General features: G+C 38.5%; 1 protein-coding gene across 1 annotated transcript; it reads right to left on the bottom strand.

Annotated features, from left to right (window-relative positions):
- Positions 1-1,494: 1,494 nt before the first annotated feature.
- Positions 1,495-27,404, bottom strand: LOC124167917 (DNA replication licensing factor Mcm5). The gene is made up of 15 exons (XM_046545981.1): positions 27,167-27,404; positions 26,967-27,093; positions 21,522-21,650; positions 21,257-21,429; positions 20,619-20,774; positions 19,953-20,034; positions 18,747-18,990; positions 17,794-17,987; positions 15,937-16,077; positions 14,328-14,504; positions 7,891-8,006; positions 5,884-6,012; positions 3,886-4,028; positions 1,807-1,934; positions 1,495-1,726 (listed from the first exon to the last, which is right to left on the bottom strand). The coding sequence occupies exons 1-15, from the start codon at positions 27,319-27,321 to the stop codon at positions 1,625-1,627; spliced, it is 2,196 nt and encodes a 731-aa protein (XP_046401937.1). The 5' UTR covers positions 27,322-27,404; the 3' UTR covers positions 1,495-1,624.
- Between the last annotated feature and the right edge of the window lie 31 nt (positions 27,405-27,435).

A 27,435-nucleotide genomic window follows, 5' to 3' on the forward strand; every position in this document is an offset into this window, starting at 1 on the left:
CCCTTTCTTACCTGGCAGCCTTACGCCCAACCCCAAACTACACTCTTCTGCCTGTCATAGGACAACTCTCGGCATCCGGACTGGGGGTTTATCAACTAAAGAACAAAATCTCGGAATGCATCTAGTTCGTATATCGAGGACTTACTGTACTTGGGAAGATATCAACCCTTGATTGCATCATGCCGCATTCTTCTACTGAGAAACTGAAACAAATTTTCTTGTTATTATATATCTGCACGTACTTTAATCACGTGTACTATACACTTTTTTTCGGAGATTCATAAAAGAAAGGTTCCCACGACCTCCGTTATTATGTTTTTTCAGTCCTGTGAACTTCGTGATAACGAGTCTACTGTAGTGGCTTTAGAATCAGATAATTTAGGCCTGAATATAGCACTAGCATGTTAAATACGTGTATCATTCATCACATAGGTATATTGTTGTGACAAAAGTAACTCACAAATCAACATATTCACCCTTCGCTCATCAATAGACATGCTCTACACCCAATGTTTCATTAAGATTTCTAGTACGCTTCCCATTACTTTTTAAAATTTCATTTTGATCGTAAAGCTATTCCAACCTCAGCCTGAGGCGACATCAAATAGAAAAATGTTAATATGAATGTATTTATAGCATTACCTATATTCTTTTTGAGCAAGCTATGAGGACATTTTTGAAAGCACCAATAATAAAGCTAACTTGATTTTGAGAAGAGTAAACATTGAGGATAGGGTTCTAATATGCCGGTTTTCAGACAACATCCAATGTAGAAGACAACCAGCTGATGTTAATTGACTATGGTGCCACAGTTGCATACTAATGGAATTTCAATCTTCATTTAATTTTGGCATGCCAATGACTACTAAATTTCTCCTCTGAATGAGATCACCGTATTAGATTATTAATAAGGATGGTCGGATTGGATACCTCGGATCCAAATATCCGCAGGTATTGCCCCTCATCGGATCCAAAGTCGAGGAAGACATCGGATCTGGATCCGAAATTTTAAATAATAGCTTCAGAGAATGCAACGCCCCAAAAGGGTGGAAAGAGTTCCGATTCTATCTTCGAATGCGCCGTCGCATGCGATTCTTGTCCTACTCATGAACCGTTTTTTGAAAGCTCTCGCAGGGGTTACGTAGCAGAATTTCAGCCGTGGAAAATAAAAAGGCAAAATACGACTGGCAAATATTGCGACTCTTCCCAAGAGATTGAATAATTATCGGGGGAATCTCAGCGTCAAGAATTTGAAAATGCATTTGGATCCCAAAATATTTGATTCAAAAGATCCGGCTCCGAAAATCAGGGGATCCGAAAAAAAATCCTGGATCCGTCCATCCCTAATTATTAAATGATTATGCATCAAGTCGACTGATTATTGGCTTTTTTGAAATGCTCTAATATTCACAGAGTATCATTTTAGTTGACTGGGGTATTCAGGGTAAAAAAATTGGTAAGCAACAAACTGTGAAATAATGACCACGCAAAAACTACATTTTAGAAATAAATTTTAATAATAAAAGTAGGTGCTTGATCAATCTGACATCAATTTCAATGATGAATCTCACCATAGAACACTGGGTTAAGAAATCTTCGGAGCATGTGAATGGTATGCCCCAAATTACATGATGCGATAGAGCATTTTTCTTTGCATTCTGTGCTGTAATTCTCCTCTGCGGATCATGGTGTGTATAACCTTTTGGATGGCCCTCTCAGGATATTTCTAAAAGAAAAATAGACAGTAAGTCAAGGGCTGAAAACATCTGAATAAATGAGATTGCCACCATTTCAAAAGCCACTTGCCTGTCTCAGAAAGTCTTGAACAATGTTTTGCTCCGAAACCTGAGAACCAATGGCAAACCTCCTCTTAAGCTGTGTTTCAATACGATTCAGCATTTCATAATCTTCTTCAGATGTAAATCCCTCAGCACCTAGTAGAATGAAATATAAAATTATTTAAAAGGCTAAAAATGGGTCACAAAGATAAAATTTCAAAATCTTTCTTTAGTACCGTAACTTCCAATCAAAAGTTAAATAATGCAATTTGAATAGCCTTTTCCAACCCAGGCACCTGAGTGATATTGATATAATTCAAGATATTCAAGCAAAAATTCACAAAGCTACCTGCCGGGCAAGAGCAGTGGCGGCTTGCCCATTAGGACTTTCGGATGCCGCCCCTCCCAAATATTTGAAAAAGGAAATAAAATTAAATACCCATTCAATTGTAATCATACATCTATTAACCAAGGTGTATTTTTCAATCGCATACATCGAAAATGTAGGAAAAACACGCAAAAATAGAGCGAGAAGTTCGTATTTGTAGCCGTGGGGCGCTGGCCAGAACGTCCTAATCCATCACCATACAGTTAAATGAAGAGTGGTAGTGGAAGGGGCTGCTGGCACTATGATGCGTCTAAGCTTGTGCCTTATGGAAGTCTCGGGACGCCGCCCGAGCATGTGCAGAACGAGCGACTTGACGTCGCCACACCGCACCAGCCGGCCGCCGTATAATCTTGGCGTTGCAGTGTTGCAGAATACCTTGTTCTGGTGACCAGTTGACTTATTATGCGTAAATTGTTTTAATGTAAATAAGCCTAGTTGTAGTTAAGTTAATCGATTTAGCGATTGTTCGTGTGTTAGTGATTGTTTTGTGTATTAGTGAGTCATAATGATCTCTAGATTGCCTTAAAAACTCACTAAAATACTAAAAATATTTAAAAAATTTGACCCCCTGGTGGAGTGTGCCCCTCCCAGCATTTGACTCACGAGCCGCCACTGGGCAAGAGGATGATGTGTAAGGGGCCCCAGTAAAGGAATTAACAAGCCATTTCTTTAACCCCCCATGCACCTTCTAAAATACCATTGCGTACTCAATGGCCTCTCCTCCACCCCCCTCAGAACTGATTACATCAGAACCAATACTGAAGGGCCTGAGAACTAATCTTAACTCAAGAACAAAAAATGACTACTTTCCCTACTTTTTCTGACCCACTCGCCTCCAAAAAAATCCTAAATATTCACACACATTGCCTTATTTCACCTCTATAGTGGCAGCTTGTGAAAATTTTAGCCTGGTAATTTAAAAGTCTGAGGACTGTTCAAATTTTTGCATGTGTTAATTTTACATGTGTTGCCACCCCAACTCACTGCCTAGGTACATTTTTTGGAGGGCAAAACACTACTTCTCAGCATGAAAATCCCTACCCTCCCTACCGCAAACCCAGGAGTTGCCTTGCAGCATTCTCTCTGGAGTGATGATAGCAGGTTGTTTAAAGTTTGTGCAAGAATACCAAGGGAAATCTTCTTGGATAATATGAATAATTAAAACTAGCCCTTTCAAGCATTGAGGGGATAAGCAATACCCAAATTTCATCTTCAACTGAAAACTAGTTTCTTGGCCATGGGGACCACCTTTTGAAATTGATAGTGCACCTCTAACTTCAGGGAGGAATCATCCATGTTCACAATGCTACCTTGTGCACAGAGGCCATCAATAGGGTGCATCCAGTGATAACAAATATACACTTTGTTCACATAAAATACTGTATGGTCATATTTCTGCAGCAATACCTCTCATGAGCCAAGGCATACTATTTGCATAGAAAAATAATGCCATGGTGGACCATGTCAGTGAACATATCCCTGCAGGTAGACCAGAGTAACCAAATAAAATGCACTCATACTGATTGTTATATAGATAGAGAGACCTTCCAATTACACACGGGAAGACAATTATATTACCAGTACACAAAGATCTGTATTCTCCCTAATTTCTAGATAGCTTGAAAATAAAAAATTGCAAAAATAAAACCACCAAAAGCTCTACATAAACTTCCCTCCACACCAGAGCAAGAGATAAAAAAATTAAAATTCATATATTACCAGAGAGGCTGCCGGAAGTGGCAGCATCCAGTGTTGAAACTTGGAATAGCCTCAATGCTTCGGCAACATGTGTTTCAGTGGCAAAGGGCTTCAGCTGCATTTTGGCAAGGGATTCTGATATCCGAATAATGGCTTCCAACTGCCTGTAAAAAAATCAATATGATATAATTCAAGTTTGATGAACAAAACACTCTTTCCCTTAGCAACCTCCCACGCTTAAGAATTTGGTATCCAAGAATTCATCCAAGATTTGAACCCAAGGCCCTCCAATCAGCAGCCAAGTGCCTTCAACCACTACGCTATCATGCTCCCAACAAAAATTCCTCGGTAACTTTCATCTTCAAGAGTTTTTCAGTTGAATGTCCACCAAATTATAAATCATATTTTGAGGAATATTAATATTCAAGAGTGAAAACCAGGATTACGGGTTGTCAAAAAATAATCTTAAAACAATTCGAGTAAATTATGATATAAAATGAATTTGACTGCAACAGAGCTATATGAGTGACCCGTCGAGGATTGGATGTTCAATGAATAACACAACAGCAATATTGCTGTGAGGAATATACTAAGTTGGAATATTATTTCATATATTATTATATATTATTCATATATTATTTCATATATATTCATGGAACAGGGTTTCACTCAAGCTAAATTATAAAATTCAACAGTTTTTTTCAGGTTTTCATGGTCTAAATGTCTTCAAATCACGGTCTGATGATAAACCATTTCTGGCAGAAATATTGATCAGGTACCAATCATTGGCCACTCGTTAAATAAAAATGTAACAAAAGCGACAGATGCCATGAGTGCAAATGCAGCAATGAAAGTGCCATCTCTTATGACATCGCCTATCGTTAGCAAAATTCAGGACCGGCTAAAGGATGTGAATGGGAAAATGGGGGGAACAGGGTGAAGAGGAAGAGAGGAAGTGTCTGCATTTTTGCCAGCGTTAATGAACACTGGTTACCAGTCTTCCAATCACAGGCTAAAAGTCAATTGTCATAGCACACAGCCCAATCATTGCGCTTCAAATATACGCGTACAGATATATGCATAGACAGAGTCTGCATGTGACTGACCTAGAAGGATGATCCACATACAGATTTTTCTATTGATCTGTCATTCGTAATGTCACTCAATTATTCTTCTTAATTATATACGATGTTGTGGTCTCTTTTAACTTATTTATTCATCTGGTAACTTATCATCAACTTTTTACCCTTGACAACCCTTTGCTTATTTATAAACTTCAACACTTAATGTTGTTGATTTAAATTTACATTTCGTTAAAATAATTACTATTAACTTCAACAATTCCTAGTTCTGCCATCAAGTTTGAGAGATTTGTACGGTTTAGGACAAAATTCACAGTTTTAAGGTTTTCACATTTGAGTGTTTAATACATTTAACCATAAAATTAATTCACTAACAACTGAATTAATACGATGCTCTCATATTGATGATACAGCAATAGGATGACAAAAAATGGACATTTGACTCAAACAGAAAAGACTCCTCTACCTTACACTTTTCTGACGCAATGGAATTCTTAGACTTAACAATAATGTGGCCACCCTGAGAATGTATCATTTCTTAAACTATGAATAACATAGGAAACATGTAAATAACAAAGAACTAAAAAAGGCATGAATTTAATTTCTGAGCTGGCGTGTGCAATGATTCAATGATCCATGAAAGCATAACCCAGTATACTTCTCTAAGTACACCAAGGATGAAGTTTCCCATCAAAAATACCAGACTTAGCCAGGATTTTCATGGCAAACTTCATAATTGGTATATTTAACTTTACACCAGTGTGTGGGTCTGCATACAAAGTCACTTCTTTCATGCAGAGCTCTTTCTTTAAGCTACCAACATATTTCCAGGAATAAACAACTATAAAAAAATTAAAATGGTACGAGTAACTTCAGGTGATTGAAACTAATAAACACCCTTCCACGGCGACCTAAATTCACAGTAACAGGTACGTACCTAACTGTAATGGGAATAGAAAGCCTTTTGTCCATTTCAACTTCATGTTCCTTGGTCCCACTTCGCATCAATACGTAGCGATTCTTCAACTTCTCACCAGCTGCTTCAGAGATTCGAGGTCCACAAGTACTGTTTAAATGAAAATTACATTACAAAACATTAATTTTTAGAATTAAGATTTAATTAGAGATGTGCGAATAGTATCCGCGAATACTCGAATACCTCGAATACTAGAAAGTATTCGATATTCGAGGTTTCGAATAGTTATGCGAAAAGTACCGCCTCGAATACCTCGAATACTTTGAATTTCGCGTCATACACTGTCGCACGCACGTCGTTGGTAGTTGACTCGGAAAAATGTAGAGAACTGTAGTCATTTAGTGCTCGCTGCGCCGTTTTACGCAAGTTGACGAATTACATCAAATTCGTGGATTTTAGCGGTGAAAAGAGTTCGACGAGGGGAACCGAAAATGGTCGGGTGAAAAAATCCGAAAATCCCCGATTCCCCCCACCAGGAGAACCTCAGTGCTGTGGGATAGCAACCTTAGGGCATTTCCCACGATCCGCTATCCCCCTCCATTCAGCACTCGCCTCACCCACTCTGACGCTTTCCTCTTCTCCGAAATCAAACAAAAGGTCCCAGCTCGCGCAGGGATCGCATTACGAAGACCCCTGCTTCGAAAAAAATATCGAGTTACGAGAACAATAAAAACGTGTTTCACGCCCTCCCCCCTTTTCTTACCCACTGACCTTTTTCTGGCTACCTGCTTCGAAGTTCCCCATTTCTGGAGGTCAACTGCTGTGTGAGTACCGTGGGATACTTACATTAGCGCATTTCCCAAGATCCGGTACCCCTCTCCATTCAGCACTAGCCCCCCCTCTGAAGCTTTCCTCTTCTTCGAAATAAAAAAAACGACACAGCTCGCGCAGGGATCATATTACGAAGACCTTAGCTTCGAAAAAATACCAAGTTACACGAGAACAATAGAAACGTGTTTCGGGCCCTCCCTTTTTTCCCCCACTGACCTTTTTTTTCCTACCAGCTTCGAAGTTCCCCATTTCTGTGGAGGTCAACCGCTGCATGAGTCATCTATTAGCACAAAAGGTGTCTAAGAATGACTTTCGTCAATTGATGTTACACCTTTATTGAATTGAAATATTAGTAATGTGAGCGTAATTTCAAAAAGAATAAGACCAAACACGACGTATGTCTGAGTTTATTTAAGCATTTTACGAAAAGAAATAAATGTCAAAATACGACGGAGACTTAGCATTCTGGCGAAACTCGATATGAGCAGCAGAGCTTCTCGGAAGTTGATGCGGTATTTTTTCCGAAAACATATATAAAGTTACAATTTATGAGTGGTGCTATAAATCTTTATTGTTACAGTCCCAGACAAAGGGATATTTTCCCAGAATATTTGGTTTCTCCCTGATAGCCATTCCAATTCATCTTCTAATCTCGTGAGAACTCCCAAAGATGGACTGAAAATAATTGAAGAAAATCCAGTGGAAAAGAGCTTGTATTTTGCAAAATGCCTCAGATTGTCAGCTAGCACTTGGCAGCAGGAGTGGGGGTAAAGCGATGTTAGTTGAATTAATTATATGCCCAATTGTTTCCATAAAATTAAAATATTCATTAATCAGCTAAATTCCTGTTCGAATCATTTAAGGAAATCAAAATTACTCCCCAAAATCTTGTGTTGCCTGCTGCATTGGCAACCGAGTCAAACATACCAGCATTCATCATTTAGTATTCGAGGTATTCGAATATTCGAGCAATGATTTAATATTCGAATTCGATATTCGAATTCGAGAAATCTGCTATTCGACCCATCTCTAGATTTAATACAAATTATTTATATAAAATGATTCCTTTAAATAACATGACTGAAATCATGACATGCAATACGAATTGCAACATATTGTTTCAATAGTAACTACATCAGAAGAATATTTCCACTTAGGGTACAAACATTAATAAACTATTTAGGCCATTCTACTCACGTTCTGCAATAATTTATATATTTCTTCAGGAATGGCAGAGGAAATTCTCCGCTCTGACTTTCTGGTGTAGTCTGTAGAGCGTTCATATGCACACTCATGATATGCTTGGCCAAAGTCTGAAAGATTGCAAAATAAATCCATGAGTTAATTTCACTACTAACACAAATCACAGATTGTATGTACAATGAAAATTTGGACTTAAAAATTTGTTACATAAAAAGCATAGTATGTATATAGCCATTTAGGGGCACAAAATATCCTTTGCATTAGTATTTTATGTAGAGATGTGCGAATAGTATCCGTGAATACTCACATACCTCGAATACTAGAAAGTATTCGATTTTCGAGGTCTCCAATAATTATGCTAAAGGTACACTCTCGAATACCTCAAATCCTTTGAATTTCGCTCCATACACTGTTGCATGGACGTCGTTGGTAGTTGACTTGGAAAAATGTAAAGAACTCAAGTCGTTTAGTGCATGCAGCACCGTTATTGGCAAGTTGACGAACTACATCAAATTCGTGGATTATAGCAGTGAAAAGAGTTTGACGTGGGGAACCAAAAATGATCGGGTGAAAAAATCCGAAAATCCTCGGTTTCCCCACCAGGAGAAACTCAGTGCCATGGGATAGTAACTACGTAGCACAATTCCCAAAATCGCTCCACCCTCCATCCATCAACCCTCGGCCCCTCCTCTGAAACTTCCCTCTTCTCCGAAATCAAACAAAAGGCACCAGCTCGCGCAGGGCTCGTATCACAAAGACCATAAATCAAAAGCTTCAAAAGAAAATATCAAGTTATACGAGAATAATAGAATTGTGTTTCACCCTTCCCTATCTCTCCCCCACTGACCTTTTTCTGCCTACCTGCTTTGAAGTTCCCCATTTCTGGAGGTCAACTGCTGCACGAGTCATCTATTAGCCCAAAAGGTGTCTAACAATGACTTTCGGCAATTGATATTACACCTTTATTGGATTGAAATATTAGTAATGTGCACGTAATTTAAAAAAGAATAAGACCAAACGCGACGTATTTCTGACTTTAATCATTTTACGCGAGGAAATAAATGTCAAAATACGACGGAGACTTAGCATTCTGGCAAAAATTGATATCCGCGCAGCTGAGCTTCTTGGAAGTTCATGCGGTATTTTTTTCCGAAAACATATATCAGGTTAAAATTTATGAGTTATGCTATAAATCTCTATTGTCACCGTCACAGGCAAAGGGATATTTTCTCAGGACATTTGGTTTTTCCCTGAAAGCAATTCGAATTCATCTGCTATCTCGAGAGAACTTCCAAAGATGGCCTGAATATAATTGAAGAAAATCCGGTGGAGAAGCGCGTGTATTTTGAAAAACGCCTCAGATTGTCCGCTAGCACTTGACCGCAGGAGCGGGGGTAAAGCGAACTACCTTTTTAAAATAAAAAGATGGATGAAGCAGAGTATCAAATGGGCGTGCCACTGAAATGGCGAGTGGTAGCTAAGAATGTATACATCAGACAGAAATCCATCGTAGCAGTGTAAATGCCGAGACGGCATGAAATCATTTTTTTGCAAGGTGGTGTTTCCCCTTAGAATATTTGAAAGAGATGTTAGTTGAATCAACTATATGCCCAATTGTTTCCATAAATTTAAACATTCCGTTAATCAGCTAAATTCCTGTTTGAATCCTTTGAAGGAAATCACAATTACTACTCGCCAAAATCTTGTGTTTCCCACTGCATAGGCAACCAAGTCAAACATTCCCGCATTCATCGTTTAGTATTCGAGGTATTTGAAATTCGAGGTATTCGAATATTCGAGCAATGATTTAATATTCGAATTCAATATTCGAGTTCAGGAAATCTGCTATTCGACCCATCTATAATTTTATGCATAAAATTCCTCAGACGTAGTGGCAGCATTAATCACAGTTTCTGAATGCAACTCCCTGACCGACAACAAATGCTAATATAAGTGCACTTGAAAGTATTTTCACACAGAGTAGCAAATAAAATTTTGATTTGGAAAAAAGGATTCAACTCAGGAATTACCATATTTATCTAAATATAGTCCCCCCTTATTTTTCCAAAAATGCCTGAGGTAAAAGAAAAGGGGGGACTATATTCATGCATATATTGAAAAAAATTTCCCCAAACAGGCCTAAAATTAGGGGGGGACTATATTGGGAGAAATACGGTATGTTCCAAATACATATGATAATGCACACTTATGATTACCAAGAATTTGCTTAATTAACACTAGGGAACAATATATTGTAATTCTGGCGCCGGCGCCTTCTGCCTGCTTACATTGTGACGCGTGAGACGGGAGTGCGAGGTCAAGGAAGGCCATTTTTTTAGATATGTGGTCGTATGCATGTGTGAGTGAGTGTAAGAGGGTTTTTTTAATGTGTGTGTTACAAATCATTGAGTCCCCATTTGATGTTTCCCTATTTTCCTCCCCACAAAGATGTGTAATGCTCTCCCCTTCTAAAGTGTGCAAATCTTACGATCAAGAAGAAGAATGTGGTTTCCCCCCCCACCCCCCGTGTCCTTGGTGAAGTGACCGTCCGTCCCCAAGTGCATCATCCTTTTTTTTTTCTTTTTTCCCCTGACCCCCCCTCCCTGGTGTTTCCTCCCCTCAATGGCTACATAACGTGGTGGTGCTCCGAGGGAAAAGGGGTTCTTCTGTTTTTGGCGGTTCCACGTAATAAAAAAGGCTCCTAAGGCTGGTATCGTCAGTCGCTTCTTTAGCCATCCTTCATCTTCCTCGGCTCCTGAAGTATAGATTTCATTTCAAGAGACGTCTGAAGGTCTTCTTCACTGCACTTTGCTGGTGAAGGACTCCTCGTCAGCGTAGGTTGGTCTGGCCCAGCCTTCACATCCACTTCACAACCATTTCATCACTTTAAAGATTTTTTAACAGGCCTTACATAAAAGATAGGTTGGTAGAAATGATTTTGTTGTTATTATTTGTGATGGCGATAACGTTTTAATTTTGTTTACGTTCATTTTTCTGTTTATTTCTGCTTTACATTGCAATGTTATCCGTAAGCCAGTGCATCAAAGGCAATGATTGAACAGCGTATTATCATGGATATTAAAGCTGTTAGGAGATCTTTGTGTATTTCGACACATAAAAACCTTAATTAGAGGTATTCCTGAGGTATAATCATTCGCGATCATGTTGAATGACGTGATAAAAGTCGTCATACTAGACTCAATCCATACTTAGGATATCACCCAGCACGTTAAAATCATCTCTACATAGATGTAAAAAGCTTACAAATAAAGTTTTCTTGTGCATCTGCACTAGATATGGATATGGAGTAACTACGTAATGCAATTGTGTGCATCAAGTATTCCTCTTAAGCTTACAAAGGGAAAGTTTAATCACATCTTATTCACATTTCAACGATAAGGTTGATTATTAACATTTATAAAATATTAATGTGTTTGTGTAGCCATATATTATGGCAACCGATTTAGCCCAGTGGTTAGTGCCTGTCGCTACCACGCGGATGGCCCACGTTCGATGCTGCTTATAGGCGGATTTTTTTAGCTTTTTTTTTGTATTTCTTTAGCATAAACTTACGTTTAACTATTAATTTTATGATTTTAAATCAGAAGAGTGTTTTCTGGATAGAAAATGTTTAACATGTGCACGCACCGTCGGTTTTATTGTCTTTTGATTTTGATAGTTTTTTTCGAACTGCTGTGGCCATTTCGGTATCAATTACCAAACCAGTTTGATATAATTTATCAAACTGGTTTGGTAATTGTTACTAAATTTTTCAATGAGCAACATGACGACCGAAAAGTTTGATAAATTTCATCAGAATTCGATAGTTCTAACTAAACCCTTTTTCCGCGTACGATTAAGTTTTTTGCCAACGTTTCGGTTTATTTTAAAACCTTCATCAGGGCTATGAATGAAAAAATGAGACGACAATAATATACAATATTGATACATACATGAAGGTTACAAAACACTTGTTTTACAATATTACAATAAAAAATGAGAAAGGAATGCACAAGAATTTTGACATTAAAAAAATATTTTTTATATTTTTTTAATGTCAAAATCCTTGTGTATTCCTTTCTCATTTTTTAATTATATTGTTGTATAAAAGCTTTTTTGTAACCTTTATTTATGTATCAATATTGAACATTATTGTTCTCTCATTTTTTCATTCATAGCCCTGATGAAGCCTTTAAAATAAAACAACACGCTGGCAAACAACTTTTTGCATTATATGACCTACACCCCAGGAATTATTTAATCATCATGTTGGCTTACATTAATGCTGGATTGTTTAGGTGTACGTTTCGACTACAAAAGACTATAGTTGATATTTACTAATCATCTAACTGAGGAAACTTGTTGCTTTTTTCCCACGCTTCGATCTTTTGTATATTTGAAGTATGAATTATCTATGAATTTTCGGTGAATTTAATTTCTGATTCCAATGCAAACTGTCACTGCGTCCGTTTTCTTATTTTCTTGAATATCCCTATGTTTGATTACCAAATTAAACAGAAAAACTCTTTCCGCGTTACCCATTCGCTCCATTTTGGCATATTTTGTGACCCATGTGACGCTAGGTGAGTTATGCTTCGTCTTTGTTTGACTGGATGAACGGATCTCAGAACCGGACATTCCATGAGCAACGAAAATGATCCAAAAGACCAGCTTAAGTCGGAAGATAAAGAAGAGCTTCACTGAGGATCGTCTCTTGAACGTAATCGCGTCCTTCGCGAAGGAGGCCGCCGAAGGAATCCTAAGTGAAGACGAGATCTGAAGGAGCGACTGACGATATGGGCCTAAGAGTAGGCAGAGTGTGGGAAGGCAGAAAAGACGAAGTCGGTGGAGAGATCCCGAGAGAGAGAGAGTAAGAGGGTGCCCGATGCGAGTAGGAGTTGTACGGTAGACTCGTGGTGCCAAGGAAAGGATCTCCCAACTGTCGCAAAGAGGTCATCTCCCACCCGTGAGCCTGCCGGAGAGGACGCAGAGCAGCCTACGCCGAGGAAAGAAATCGCCACGATCAGCAGATCGAGAGCCCCGAAAATTCAACAAACGGTAAGAGAAAAAGCCACGAATTCCCATTCCCCCCTTCCCCAAGGAACAGAAGAAAAGTCTCACTTCAAGTCAAGAAGAGAATTCATTAAAAATGTTTATAAAGTTCCCCCCCGCAAAAGTAGAGAAGATGACAGTACTTCCCCCTATTACAGTGTGAACTTCAGTGCAATATCTATTTCGTTGTTTCATATTTCCATTCCCCCCTGTTTCTTTTTGTATTTTTTATTTGTCCCCTTTTTTTGTGGTTTTGTATGGGTCATGAATGTGAAAACGTGTAGCGTGATTCTTTTTTTTTTTTTTGGGTTTAGGTTAAGGACTGAAATTTTTCTGTTGTGCAGCATAGTGAATTATGCGTTGTATTTCATTGAATCCAAGGAGAAGAAGTTAATTGTTCCTTTTGTTATTGATTTGCTTGTATTTGTAAATGATCATATTTAAAACTCATTAAATTTATGTTGAGCGAACTACGCAGTCGAACGGCTTTCTTTATCCTAACGCTACTGTCTCAGGTCTCATCACCCCTAAATTTCCCTCTCCTACCCTTTCCCAAAATCCCATTCCCTCCCCCAGGTGCACGGGAGATCCTCGCCACACCTCCGCCCTCCCCTTTTGCCCTCTAATTCCTCTTTCCCCGAATGTGCCCCCGCACGGGGGGTTACAATATGTATGGGCAGGGCAATAGAAAACTATAATTAAGAATGCTTCCAGTTCCTCTTTTTAGTACCCAAGAGAGAGGTAGAATTAATAAGTAAGACTCAAACATATTGACTTACTGGCAAGGTTCAAATAACCAAAATGATTTTTAAAAGCCTTTGAGTGATGATATTCTGTACTTAAATTCTGCTGGGGGGCACCCAATGACCGATGGTATAGGGTAGATCAGGCATGGGCGCAGCTAGCAATTAAGGTTGGGGGGGTTTAGGTGCAACTAATACCAGGATGTGTGGGGGTATGGAATACCCATCAGGATAAGAGGCAGGTGCGAGATTAATAAAGCGTGGAATTTGACGATAAATGGTTCAAAATGGTGAGTTTTACAGCTTTCTGAGGTATGTTTTATTAATCTTTACACTACTCTATTAGTAATATCAATCCAATTAAGTAAAATGGATTAAACTTAAACATTTCTCTGAGCTCTGGGGGGGGGGGGGAGGTTTATCCCCCAAAACTCCCCCTCGCTGCGCCACTGAGATCAGGTACACCAATTAATTTGTGTCAAATTATAAAATGGGCTGCTATCTCAACGCATGTGCACGCATCTCACTGCAGCAGGAAAAATTCAATCACCTAGTTCTACCACCCAATACACTTAGAATATGTAATATATAATTCTTATGTAGCACAGAATTAGTCAATCAAAAAATATTCCTTACTATGTCTCTGTCCCTGTTGTGCTCATCCTTAACGATGAAGATCATATCAAAACGAGACAAAATTGTAGGCATGAAATCAATGTTTTCTTCCCCCTTTGTTTCATCCCATCGCCCAAAGATGGAGTTGGCAGCAGCTAGCACTGAGCAGCGGGAGTTCAAGGTGGTAGTGATTCCAGCCTGAAATAAAGCAAAATTCATGTGTCAGGAATGTTGTGACATTTCGGATTTACAAAAACAATTCCCCATACTACATAAGGTATAAAAATAACTATCATGCTATAAAGTTTATCTAGAATGTTTTTTTTTATATTGCCAAAAATTTAATTACAACTCTAGTAATTCACAAAATACCATACAGGGAAAATTTCACTGTCCTATTTATAACAAATGGTAAGGAGCATTGTACCGGAAACCACGGTATTACTGTAAGGCTGCATAAGTGGAATCCAAACAAATAGGAAATCAAACAATTATCCAAAATGCATTGAAAGACAGCAGAGTCCTTACCAGACACCACGAATATCGAACATAAAGAAAATTTTAGTTCCTTTTTCAGCCTGAGGAAAACACTCAGAATAGAAAGTGCGGAAGTCTGATAGAAACGTTCTACACATTTAAAATTGTACAATCTTGAATGTTTGCATATTTTGACAAAAATCTAATGAAGCATCCAATAATTCAGTAGCTTCTGCTCATAAGAATACTACTTTGCATTATCCCAAATATCTAAACTTTTTGAGGAAATTAGCAAGAACTTCCTAAAGCAAAATTTTGTGGCCTTCTGAAGAAGCAATGGGAAATATACCATGGTATACTTTGGTGGACTACATGACTGGGATACAGAAAGGAAATTAAACGGTTATCCACCATGTATTTAATACAACATAATTGAGCCTTAACTGGACACCATGAATCAACGCATAAAGATAATTCTAATAAGGTAGTTTCCTTCATCAAATAAAACGAAAGGCATTGATTGCGATTCTTTATCCACTATTAGTGTAATCATAATATACAAATTATTTGGTTTTAAGAATTTCCAGTTTAGACGAATGGCAATGGTCAATTTTATCCTCATTTGAAAAAGGCCAGATTGGCGGCCATACGATGCCACTCCGCGTGACTTCACTGGGAACTAGATGCTATACCAGTAGTCAGGAGTTTTAAATTGTCCGAGATTACCAATGCATGCATGAGGCACAGAGCTCAGGGAAACATCTCTTAATAATCACTTATTAAAACTGGCTAAGGTCGGAAAGTTTCCTTCGTTTGATAAGCTATTAATAATCTTTATTTAAGCCAAGCGCTACCAGCTAGCAGGGTACTCTGCTACCTGCTAGCATCCTGCGTTGTATCAGCACTCAAAGCCACGCCCCAAGGTCACCTCACTTGTAACAGCGGGAACCAGAACGACGTCACATGGAGTTTTCCCAGCATTCATACTTAGCCGTAGCGTTTTCGCGTGCTTGAAAATTTTCACATTTCATTTAATCGCAAAAAATAGATATCGTCATTTAAAAATGTGAAAGGGTGTAATGTGTACTCCTGGAGTAATAATCTTTCGATTTAGGCAATAAAAAAATAATAGGAAACCACCTTCTTGGCTCACCTTGGCAATTGAGATTGTCTGCTGTTCCATAGCCTCATGAATGGCAACTCTGTCATCCTCCCTCATCTTGTCAAACTCGTCAATGCAGACCACACCACCATCAGCAAGAACCATGGCACCGCCTTCCATCACAAAATTCCTCTGAAATCAAAAGAGAATTTCCCCACCGGTTAACGGTGAAACTAGGCAAACATCAGGATTATAACCTTGGGGCATTGATTCAGATGGCCCCCGCACTGTTGTCAGCACACACTCTTTAAGGAGTACTATGAGACCAGCATGGTGTGCTCAGCACTTCCAAATGCCAGCCCTAAGGCAGTCATCATTGGTTCACAATCAAATAAAACAATACCATACAGGATCTGTCTGTCAAGGTTCCCATTCATTCTAAATTATTAAAATTCAGGTTTTTTTCCAGATTTTCACGGTCTGTAGAGAAACCATTTTAGGTAGAAATATTCATCACGTAACAATCATCGGCCGCACATTAACTACAAATTTAACAAACACGACAGACACCGTGAATTCAAACGCAGCAATGAAAGTGCTATCTCTCCTGGCGTCACATATCGTTTGCAAAATTCAGCTCCGGCCTACGTTTGTGATTAGGGAAATAGAGGGACCAGGGTGCTTGATAAGTTAAGAAGAGTCTGAATTTTTGCAAGTGTTAATGAACACTTTGGTTGCCAGTCTTCCGGCTTTGGTACAAGATTAAGGTCAATGTGTCATCATGGCACACGGACCAATGATTGCGCTTCAAATATACGTGTGTAGATAAATCCGTGGCCATATGTATGTGATTGACTGACCTTGAAATGTGATCGAAATATCCATTTCTCTTTTAATCTGTCAATCGCAGTTCTACGATCGTAAAATCAAGATTGAGAGATTTTTAAGGTTTTAGGACGAAATTCATGGCTATTTCCACGTTTTTTTCACGGTATGCAAAATTCACGGCATACTCATGGTTTTCAAGGTTGAGTGGGAACCCTGGTCTGGGTAAGAAAGGCTTTTGATCCACCACATCTACTTGCAGTATCATGTGCACACAGACTTAGATGAGTGAAGGCTGCTGCCTTTGTCACTATGCCTTCAAGCATTGGGATTGTAAAGAAAATAATTTTCGTACATCCCATCATACATATATTTCATGAGACATAATAACCAAAAGGACTCACTAGAGCAATGCTAAACAAAAATCTTCCTGCACGTACACAATATTTAAAAAAGCTCACTGAGATTCAGATCTTCTGTAATTTTTAAGTCTTGATGTGGTTGATGTTGTTTCGGGAAGGCTAGGCATAAGACTAGCCATAAACCCTCAAGCAAATGCAATTCATCAACCAATAGTCAGGAAGAAGTGGCTGGAGTACTAAATTAGTTGATTTAATTGAATTCAGTTTGCCAATTGCATGTTAGAATGATAATGGAAGAAAGGTCACAAATATCAAACCACAATAAAAAGCATGTTTTGGAGTTACTGGCCAAGAGCATCTTCATAACAATGATCCAGCCCCCTCACATTATGTATCCCTGGCAGAATTTTTCCAGTTCCCTACGATCATAAGTACCCTGAAAGGGACCAACTTTGGGACGATAAAAGCGATCAAAATCCCGGTAACTAAGGCTCTTAAAGAGAAACCAGAGGTGTTTTCCCAGATGTGTTCCATGCAAGACAGAGTCAATGAAAAAAGTATAAAGGAATCTTAAGGCAATAGGTTACGGACATAAAAAAGTTTGCGACTTTACCCAGCATAAATATTCTTTCAAAATCACTTTAAAAAATAGGTTGATCCTGTATGGTAGACTAAAAGGTATTTGCTATGAGAAGATAAATAATAAAAGTAGAGGGCTTACTGTCGAGGGGTCTCGGATTACTGACGCAGTGAGACCAGCGGCTGAAGATCCTTTCCCAGATGTGTAAACTCCGATGGGTGCAACCTGCTCAGCAAACTTCAGGAGCTGAGATTTGGCTGTTCCTGGATCACCAAGCAGGAGGACATTGATGTCCCCTCTCCTGGTCAATCCATCCGGCATACGCTTTCTTGAACCTAAATGAGATATGAACAATGTCCAACTATTTTCACCCAATTATCAAATGTAAACCACACATTTTTTAAAGATGAAACCCAATGACACCACATCCTGAGTATACTTAATGACAAATACAACTAGAGTCGACTTGTTTAATTTCTTCGTTAATCAATACAACAACTGCAAACTTCACTTGACTAAAATCACCACTGCATTGAAATACCATATATGTCTGAATATAGTCCCCCCTTTTTTTCCAAAAAATGCCTGTGGTCAAAGTAAAGGGGGGGGACTATATTCAAACGCATTTTTTTAACTTTTCACGAAACTGAAGCCTCAAAATTAGGGGGGGGGGGACTATATTCGGAGAAATACGGTAACATTATTCAAATAATGTACAAAAAATATAAATAGAGAATGAATTCATAATATGTATCTGATGCATAATACTCTGTTATTCTCTAATAGAAAAAAATAGATAACAAAAGAAGGCAATGTGCTAGCATAGTGTGTTGAAATTCCCAATTATGCATTATAGTACCTTACATTACAATGCTCACTTATACAAGTGTCATATATACCCAGGATCAATGGGGTGAACAATGAATCAGGAAAGAAAGTGCCACTGCCTACGCACCTTGATTTACTGGAATCTACTCCACTAAATAAGAGAACCCTCACCATAAAACAGATATAAGAGCACATTTTTTAATAGCAACCTTTTCCTTCTTCACTATTAAATAAATTGATAGACAGGGAGTATAGAAAAAGCTAACCTCCGAACAGAAGGCAAGCGATGGCTTTCTTGATATCAGCTGATCCATAAATACTGGGAGCAACGGAGCGGGCTATCTTCTCATAAATATCATTTGAAGAGGCTAGTCTGCGAAAGGCTTCCTCTTCTTCCGGAGACACGGCAAGACGAGCACTGAAGCCAGAGCCCTTTGTATCCACCTCCACACCAACTGCCCTGAGGTAAGGACTGCGGACACCAACTGAACCTTTCTCCCTGTTTCCCCTCTGCAGTCAACAAATTAGGAATTCCATAAACAAACAATAACAATAGAACTGTTACGATAACACCTACCACCAAAATCACTCAATGTTCAAATGCCATTGATACACCAGTATTTGAGAGAATGAGGCTCTATCACCATTAAAATTTTCCTTTAAATATGATTTTTTTCAGATGTAAGTTTCTCTGACATACCATGAATTTCTACAGATAATCAAATTCTGTGAATTTATAAGTGTTCCAGAAGATTGGCCACACAGTGTATATACATTGTAATAAGGGATGACAATGGCAACACTAAGCATTCAAGTGATTAGCTCTTTACATTGAAAACACGAAAGAGATAAAGCATCAAAGGAGAGTGGTTCGCATGGTGGAAAATCAAAGTCCTGATCATGCATTTCCCTCCAATTTCAACATCACAGAAATTATTGTTTATGATAAACTCTGACGTTAGAAATTACTTGGTCAAGTCAATCATTTAGCTAAAAAACAATTCATTCAAAGTCATGCTTCAGCTAATTTTAGCAAAAAATAACAAATGGATTAAAAAACTTAAAGAGTAAGCGAGAATAAGATCATCATGCTGAATTGCTGCCGTTGAATTAATAATCACCTATATGTACTACAGTTATCAATAATATGTAGACACCCATGAGTCCCCGTTAACTTTAGGGGCCGGATCGGTGAAAACTTGGAAGGTTTGCAAGTGGGCGTCTACATATTATTGGAAAAGACAGTACAAAATTTAACGTCCGCTGGAATCGGAGAAATTTTAGAGGGGATATTTCATAGCTTGACTATCAGTCATCTAAAAAAGATTGGTGGATTGAGGAGGATTATGCATCATTTATAAATGAAACTTGGTTTCAAAGTGTAAAGCCTGACAATACTTGTAAGGACAAACAATTAATAACAGATAATTATAGGAAAATAATGCTACATACTACCACTCTTCCATACGTACCCTAGTTTGTGCAACCTTCTTGATGGAAAATATGCCCAGGACGACAACACGGTTTCCAGGAACCACTCTCTCACAAAGGTACCTGCAACGAAAGTTATGAAAATTGAGTGCAACAATATTAAATTTCCACACAATAAGACACTGAAATATTGATAGATTGAACAGAGATGGAATAATTTCCTGAAGGAATAACATAATGCATCATTTTCTTTACTGACTACAACCTCAAAGGAAATCACGCAAATGAGATCATGGATAGAACAAATAATCTATTTCTGATACACTCTAGTCTTTCACAGTAAAATTAACACTTCTAAAAACTCCTGATTACTTTTTAACATGTTTTACACAAATGTCATTTTCACGAGAGAAAATTCAATTAAGAAGCAAAATCAAGAAATGGAAAAGGAGTTACTTAAAATACACCACCGTCCAAGAGTTACTCAAAATTTATTTGGAATAAAAAAATTACAAAATGTTCACCTGGCACAAAGATAGCAGTGGTTTTGCTTAGTCCACTAAATATATAACATGAATTCCTCATAAGACTGGAGGAATACAACACCCAGAAAACTAGTCAAAGGAGCATCACCTCAATTATTACCCTTACTCCGCTATAAATGTAAAATTTCAATGAAACAAAGCAAAAAAGTAAAAACGACAAACCTGTCACAATACACTTTCAGATGGCGAGGCATCTCTCCTTGAGGAATGGATTCTGGCAACTCTTGAAGTTTGATGATCTGAAAATCAACACACGTGCACTTGTCAGGGACGATAAAGAATGGGTCCAACGGACACTTTGGTCGGCCAGCCTGCTCCCTGAAATACAAACATAACAGTGAAAAATTACATCAATTGAAATGCATGGGTACACACATAGCCTTTCACATTTTAAACCCTGTAGATACCACAATTTTTGATTGACCTAATGCTAGAGTTATAATAATTACACAATCTGGCAGTAATACTGTCACAATAACCATGCAAACTTAGAGGCATCATGGATCTATTAGCCATTATTTTAGCTGTTAACAACAAACTAACTAAATATGTACTAATATTTCATGGAAATCCAAAGAAATTTGAACAATGTATAAGAAAAATGTGGAAATTATAAGAACATAAGGAAATCATTTACTTCATGATGTCATTGTAGGATGTAGAATCAACAATAAGGGTTATTTACAGCAAAATGGTATGTTAACCTGAACATCACTATTTCAATCAAACCACTTTTGGGAAATCTGAAACTGGGAGTCCATTAAAACTCCCTTTAAGACATTCTGAAGGATTTAACTCACGTGTTACACTTCCGCGGCAGCACGTATCCCTCGAGACCAGGCTTCAGGGGCAGATTAGGTATCACATTCCTGCAAGATCTACACTGAATAGACATAGTAGTAGCCTTGGCTCGGATTCCAGAAGCAGACACGACAATACCAGGAATTTTCACCAACCGTGACACAACATCAGACTAAAAAGTAAATAAAAAATTGATAATGATAATTTAAAAATGTTGTTTGCAAAGAGAGAATACATAGAGAAATCCATCGATATTACACATACCTTCATATCCCTGAGGCTGGATGGATTGGCATCTGAAGACAGCAATATTTGAACATCTTCCATGGTCTCCTCACCTTCTGGGCGGGGTGCTGTGACTTCATCGGCCACCTCCTTAGCAGCAGCTTCAAACTGAAAGGCATAAACACTTTCATTATGTATAAAAGGGCATGCTATTTCATATTCCAATGAGATGGTAAATCAACCCTAAGTCGACATTGTTGAAAGAGGAAGAAAGAGCTCTTTGGAGACAGAAGCCCTAGTTTCCAAAAACCAATCACCCACACCTGTGGTGGTGTGATCACAGATCACAGAAAATGGTTTGCGAGTATGCGTCAAACCAGCGCGTGACAACACAAACTGTAATTCACCAAAAGATGAAGTTCACCATGAAAAATTAATTGACTTAGCTGGGATTTGAACCCGGACCTCCCGATAACCGGTCAGGCGTGTTAACCAATACACCACCAAGCCATTTCCTCAGAGCGAACTTCAGGGAATTATTCGAGGGGACTTGAATTCTGGATAAGTTAAATATTTTTTCATGGCAAACTTCATACTTTGGTGCAGGGGCGGATACAGGATATTTTTCTGGGGGGGAAGGGGTCACAAAATTCTGACAGGTCTTCATATATTTTAGATTTAAAACAAAAAAATTACTTTAGAAAATATTCTCTTAATTTTGATATGGAAATTATAAACATTAATTTGAATGATTGAGGCTCCGTAATACACAAAATAAAACAGATGTAATGATAACTGTACCAAATATCTTGTCTATTTTTTAAGTGTCTGGAGGGTGGGGGGCAAGTTCTTCCGCTCCCCCCCCCCTGTATCCGCCTACACTTCGGTGTACCTATTTAACTTTGCACCCGTGCTCGTGACTGCATACAAAGTCTCTTGTTTCATGAAGTGCTAATAAACTGTAATGTCATACACTTAACCATATGGTCACGTTGCACTTAAGTAGTATGAGGCAACTGCTGAAGAACGTGGGGTTCAGCAGTCAAGCAGCTCACAATCACTCTGTCACGCATCACGGTTCTTGTAAACCACAAGCATGTGAATGAATTTCATGTATTCGAGGTAAGTGTTCGTCGGAACTTCACCAAACTTTATTTAACTTATTTCACATTCTAAACAATCCTCGGGGTGAACAAAAGTGCCGCGACTACTAATAAAAGTCTACTAATATGGTACTTATCTTGACGTCGGATGGGTAACTTTTACGCTCCAGTAGCCATCATAAACAAGAAAAGATTATCAAAACCAAAGCAAGATTTTGATGAGGTGTGTTGGGTTTGGGTTGGGACAGGGCATGATGTGTCTCATAAAGGACACTAATTCCTTCTTCATTTCATAAAATGATTAAATTATAATCGAAGCAAATGAAAGGCTTATTTGCAGTGTATGATCCTCAGACCGGGGAGATGGGTTGGGTAGCACACAGCAGAAGCCACGCCAATGGCGTTGCTTCTTACATAATTATGTATATGTAGATTGACACCCACAGACAATCTTATGACAACAGTAGCAAAATGATGTGGGTGGTTTGGATTCTGCCAGGATGGGTTGAGGCATAGTGTTCATATTGCTGTCGTTTGAAATTATATCATATCCCTGCTGGTTACCTGAATTGATTCAAATTAAGCAGGCTGGCCCGAAACTTTGTTGACCTTTACAGTAGACTCTCGTTATTACGAAGTTCACGGGACCGAAAAATCGGAGGTTCGTAATAACGAAGTTCGTAAGAACGTTTCTTTTAGGAATCGTTGAAAGGAATAGTGTATTATAAACGCGATTGAATTACGCGGAAAGAAATATAATCAGGAAAATGCGTTTCAGTTTTTCAACAGAAGACTGCGCCATGACGCAATCGAGGGTTGATATCTTCCCGAATACATGAACTCCGATATTCAAACTCGATGCGTCCCAAGACCTTGTTCCTAGGTTGATAAAATTACAGTCCGGCCACCGAGAGTTGTCCAATTACAGACCAAATGGTCTAGGTCCGGGGAGGGGGCAAGGCTGCCAGGTAAGAAAGGGAAACGCTTACAAAGTGTTCCGTGAAGAAAAGATCCGGAAGGGACGACGAGCGTCAAGGACCTAGAGGAATAATCACTTGTTCTGTGATTCGAAGAATGGGCTTATTTTGGTGGATCAGGCTTATTTCGGTGTTCGTTTATGCATTTGACAACGTTGTATGACTAGGCGAGGGTGTGAGGTGCGTTTGGGGGACAGCGGTTTGCTTTAAACCGTGCTGGCGCAGGATTATCCGCCCATCCTATTGTGCCGTAATCGGACAACCCTCGCCAGCCGGACTGTATGTAATTTATCGCAGAGTAAGGTTATCCTGCGGGATGCAACACTGCATTCCACGTATGCGCTTACTCACGCTTGTGGCGAACTGATCTAGCGGGGCCTGCGATGCATTCGGAGCCGAAAAAATATCTCCCCGCGGTGACGAAGAACGGGCGAAACGTTGAACAGTTCCTAAATTCACTCCATTTTCATTGATACCTTATTCAGATCATGATCACAGTGAGAGTTTCCCAGCGCCACACCGCGTCGTATCGGCTAAATCGAAAGGCGCCAAATTTGAAATTTGAAAATTTTGAATGCTCGTATCTCTGAAAATTCGTAAATTGAATGTGCATAAAAAGAGGTCTGACTGTACATCCTATTTACGAACGGTTATGAGTAGGGCACCCTGACTACACAGGAATGAAGCTAGTTATATGATGTTGCGTGTAAACTGAATAAAGAACCATAATTGACGCTCTTAGGCACAGTAAACGAGAATAACTTAAACGTGGCGCAATTATTGAAACTTAAGTGTAGTGAATATCCACCTAAATACCGTGACTTGTGCGTGCAACTTCGTAATAAAGTTCATATTGTAACTGCCGGGACCGGGACATAGGTTCGTAATTTCGTAAAAACGAAAATTTCGTAATAACGTTTCTTTTACTATAGCTTGGTTAGGCCCTTTCGACGGGACCAACGATTTGCTTCGTATTAACGAGAACTTCGTAACAACGTTGTTCGTATTAACGAGAGTCTACTGTAGCAACATTTTTTATGATCGCCTTTTCTCGTCTATTATGGCTTCTGCAATGTAAAAGTTAACTATCCAACTAGAAGATGAGTACCTTATTAAATATTGATTTAGAATGAGAAATAAGTTATAGGGTGCTGGTGGAAAAAGTTGAATGTTCAAATGACCCGTCGCTTATGAACTGACCTTCGCCACATGATTGATGAAGAAGTATGATAATTGTTCGTCTATTTCATAAGTATTTAGTAAAAGCACTAGTAAGTATTATTGAAAGAAAATAATGGAATTATCGCCACTTAATAATTACCTCTCCCTTACTGTTTCAGTGGTGGCAGTTATACTTTATTTCGCATTTCTGGATTGAGATACATACACAACTTACATCCATATCACACAGGTAAAGCCGTTAAAATGTTAACACCGTACAATAAATATGCCAAATTGTAGTTATTTTGTGGTACTGAATTACAATTAATGGAATACAATTAACTACACATGAAAGTTAAAGGAAATTTTGTATATAATACACCTATTAGCCATGTAAGCTGATGAAATAAATCTGCTTAGAATCTAAGCAATATAGCATTTTAGTTCAGCTTACATTTTCCATTTCTAATATTTAGGACAATAACTAAGGAAAATCTAGTCGACTCCTTTTGCTATCGTACATTTGTTCATGCTATATCAGTCATTATGTGTGGCGGAGAAAATATTATATTTCCCAAATTACAAAGGACATAAGGATGAAATTACTGTATACATATTTTAGGGTGGTTTCCTATTATTTTTTGATTGCCTAAATCGAAAGATTATTACTCCAGGAGTACGTATTTCATGATTTACAATTTTTAAATGACCATATCTATTTTTCGCAGCTAAATGAAAAGTGAAAATTTTTAAGCGCACAAAAACGCGACGGCTAAGTATGAATGCTGGGGAAACCCCGCGTGATGTCATTCTGGTTCCCGCTGCCACTAGTGAGGTGACCTTGGGGCGAGGCTTTGAGCGCTGATACAATGCAGGATGCTAGCAAGTAGCAGTGTACCCTGCTAGCTGGTAGCCCTTGGCTTAAATAAGGATTATTAATACCTTATCAAACGAAGAAAACTTTCCGACCTTAGCCAGTTTTAATAGTTGATTATAAAGACATGTTTCCTTGAGCTCTGTGCCTCATGCATGCATTGGTAACCTCAGACAATGTAAAACTCCTATCCTCTCGTGTAGAGACTAGGTCCCTGTGACATCACGTGGAGTGGCATCGCATGGGCGCCAATCCAGCCTTTCTCAAATGAGGATAAAATTGACCCTTGCCATTCGTCTAAACCGGTATTTCTAAAACCAAATAATTTGTATATTATGAATACACTAATGGTGGGTAACGAATCGCAATCAATGCCTTTCGTTTTCTTTGATGAAGAAAACTACCCTATTCTCAAATGATCATTATATTTATCTTTAAGATGGTGGAATTAATTTTCCGCCAGCAATATATTTTTCTACCGTCACAAGTGTTGTCTGCCAGCTCAGACGAACAACGGTGCAGGATGTGTTTCCATCTGTTTAGCGCAGATGATGTCACGGCTGCGATCGGAACACGCTCTACAGTTCAAAACAAATCTGCCCAGATATGCGATTGGAAAGCACCCATATTTATTGTTTGGTAAAGATCCGACAAAAATTGGCGATTCGATAAAACTACACTGACACCCAATTTTTCATACATTTCCATCAAAAATACTTGACAGTATATTCATCTTTACAGGTGATATGAATATCTTTAATCGATGCAAAATATGAACCTATTCATACAAATAGAAATATGACAGTACACTGCAGTAAAAAAGCATCAATAACAACCTTGATAACCTGTTGGGAAGGGAGTATTTAAATATTTATAAACCCATGCATTAAATAATACGGAATACAACAATGCATGACTTTCACAGCTAAGCATATTTCTTCCGATTAATTCACCATTTTTTCCCTGATATTACAAGATTTTTTAAGCAATGAAATTATTTTTCTTTCCAGGTTTTGTCAGGAGTGGCCACTAAGATGCCTAGCTTTGCAATGATCTGGCAAAAAATGCGTACCCGAGTCTAGATTAAAGACATCAAAGTTGCATTACCCATCGATTACATATATTATTGCGTAACACCAAAAAATTGTTACAGAAAGAAGTAGGCAACCCAGACAAAACACTAACCCTTTTAACGACATACTTCTGGAAATAATGCCCCGATGAACACAGTTAATTCTGTAGTGACATACACATGTAATTAATGACCAAAAGTAGCCCCTCACAAGACAAAAAAATCATGAATACTTACACTTAAATGTAAAAATTGAATTATAGACTGGGATATTACAATTAAAAATCAAATAATTACCAAAGGCAGGTGCTCCGCTGGCTGCTTATAGAGCGCATCCGCCAATGATTCGTCGAAACTTGCCAAATCTTCTATGTTAACCTCCAGCCAAAATTTTCGCAGATTGTACTGTCTCTTCAACGCATCCCTGGGAATAAATATTAATTAATACAACCTGCTAGAATGTAAATGTGTCGCAGTGACGAAGGTGAGGTACTTACCTGTACTTATAATTGAAGTTTCCTTCGTGAAACTGTCTAATGAAGTCCTTGAATTTCTTTTTAACGCTTTGTAAAGAAACAGTAATATCGCTTTGTTGGTCATCACCAACAAAATTGTCAGAGAAAAACACACCAGGATCGTCGAAACCTTCCATAATGACAATATAAACTAATTTCCTTGCGTGATGGACAACTTTACTTCACGCCGACACAAAGCGCGGGAAATCAGAAAACTTGGCGATTGTGCTGCCACGGGAGCCAGCAAGCTA

Source organism: Ischnura elegans, chromosome 11, assembly GCF_921293095.1.
Source record: "Ischnura elegans chromosome 11, ioIscEleg1.1, whole genome shotgun sequence".
Lineage (NCBI taxonomy): Eukaryota > Metazoa > Arthropoda > Insecta > Odonata > Coenagrionidae > Ischnura > Ischnura elegans.

Coding starts and splice junctions, on each gene's coding strand:
- LOC124167917 (XM_046545981.1), bottom strand. CDS start 27,321: ATGGAAGGTTTCGACGATCCTGGTGTGTTTTTCTCTGACAATTTTGTT. Junction 1,935..3,885: donor CACTTCCGGCAGCCTCTCTG/GTAATATATGAA, acceptor TCATTCTACTAG/GTGCTGAGGGATTTACATCT. Junction 1,727..1,806: donor TTCAAGACTTTCTGAGACAG/GCAAGTGGCTTT, acceptor TTTTTCTTTTAG/AAATATCCTGAGAGGGCCAT.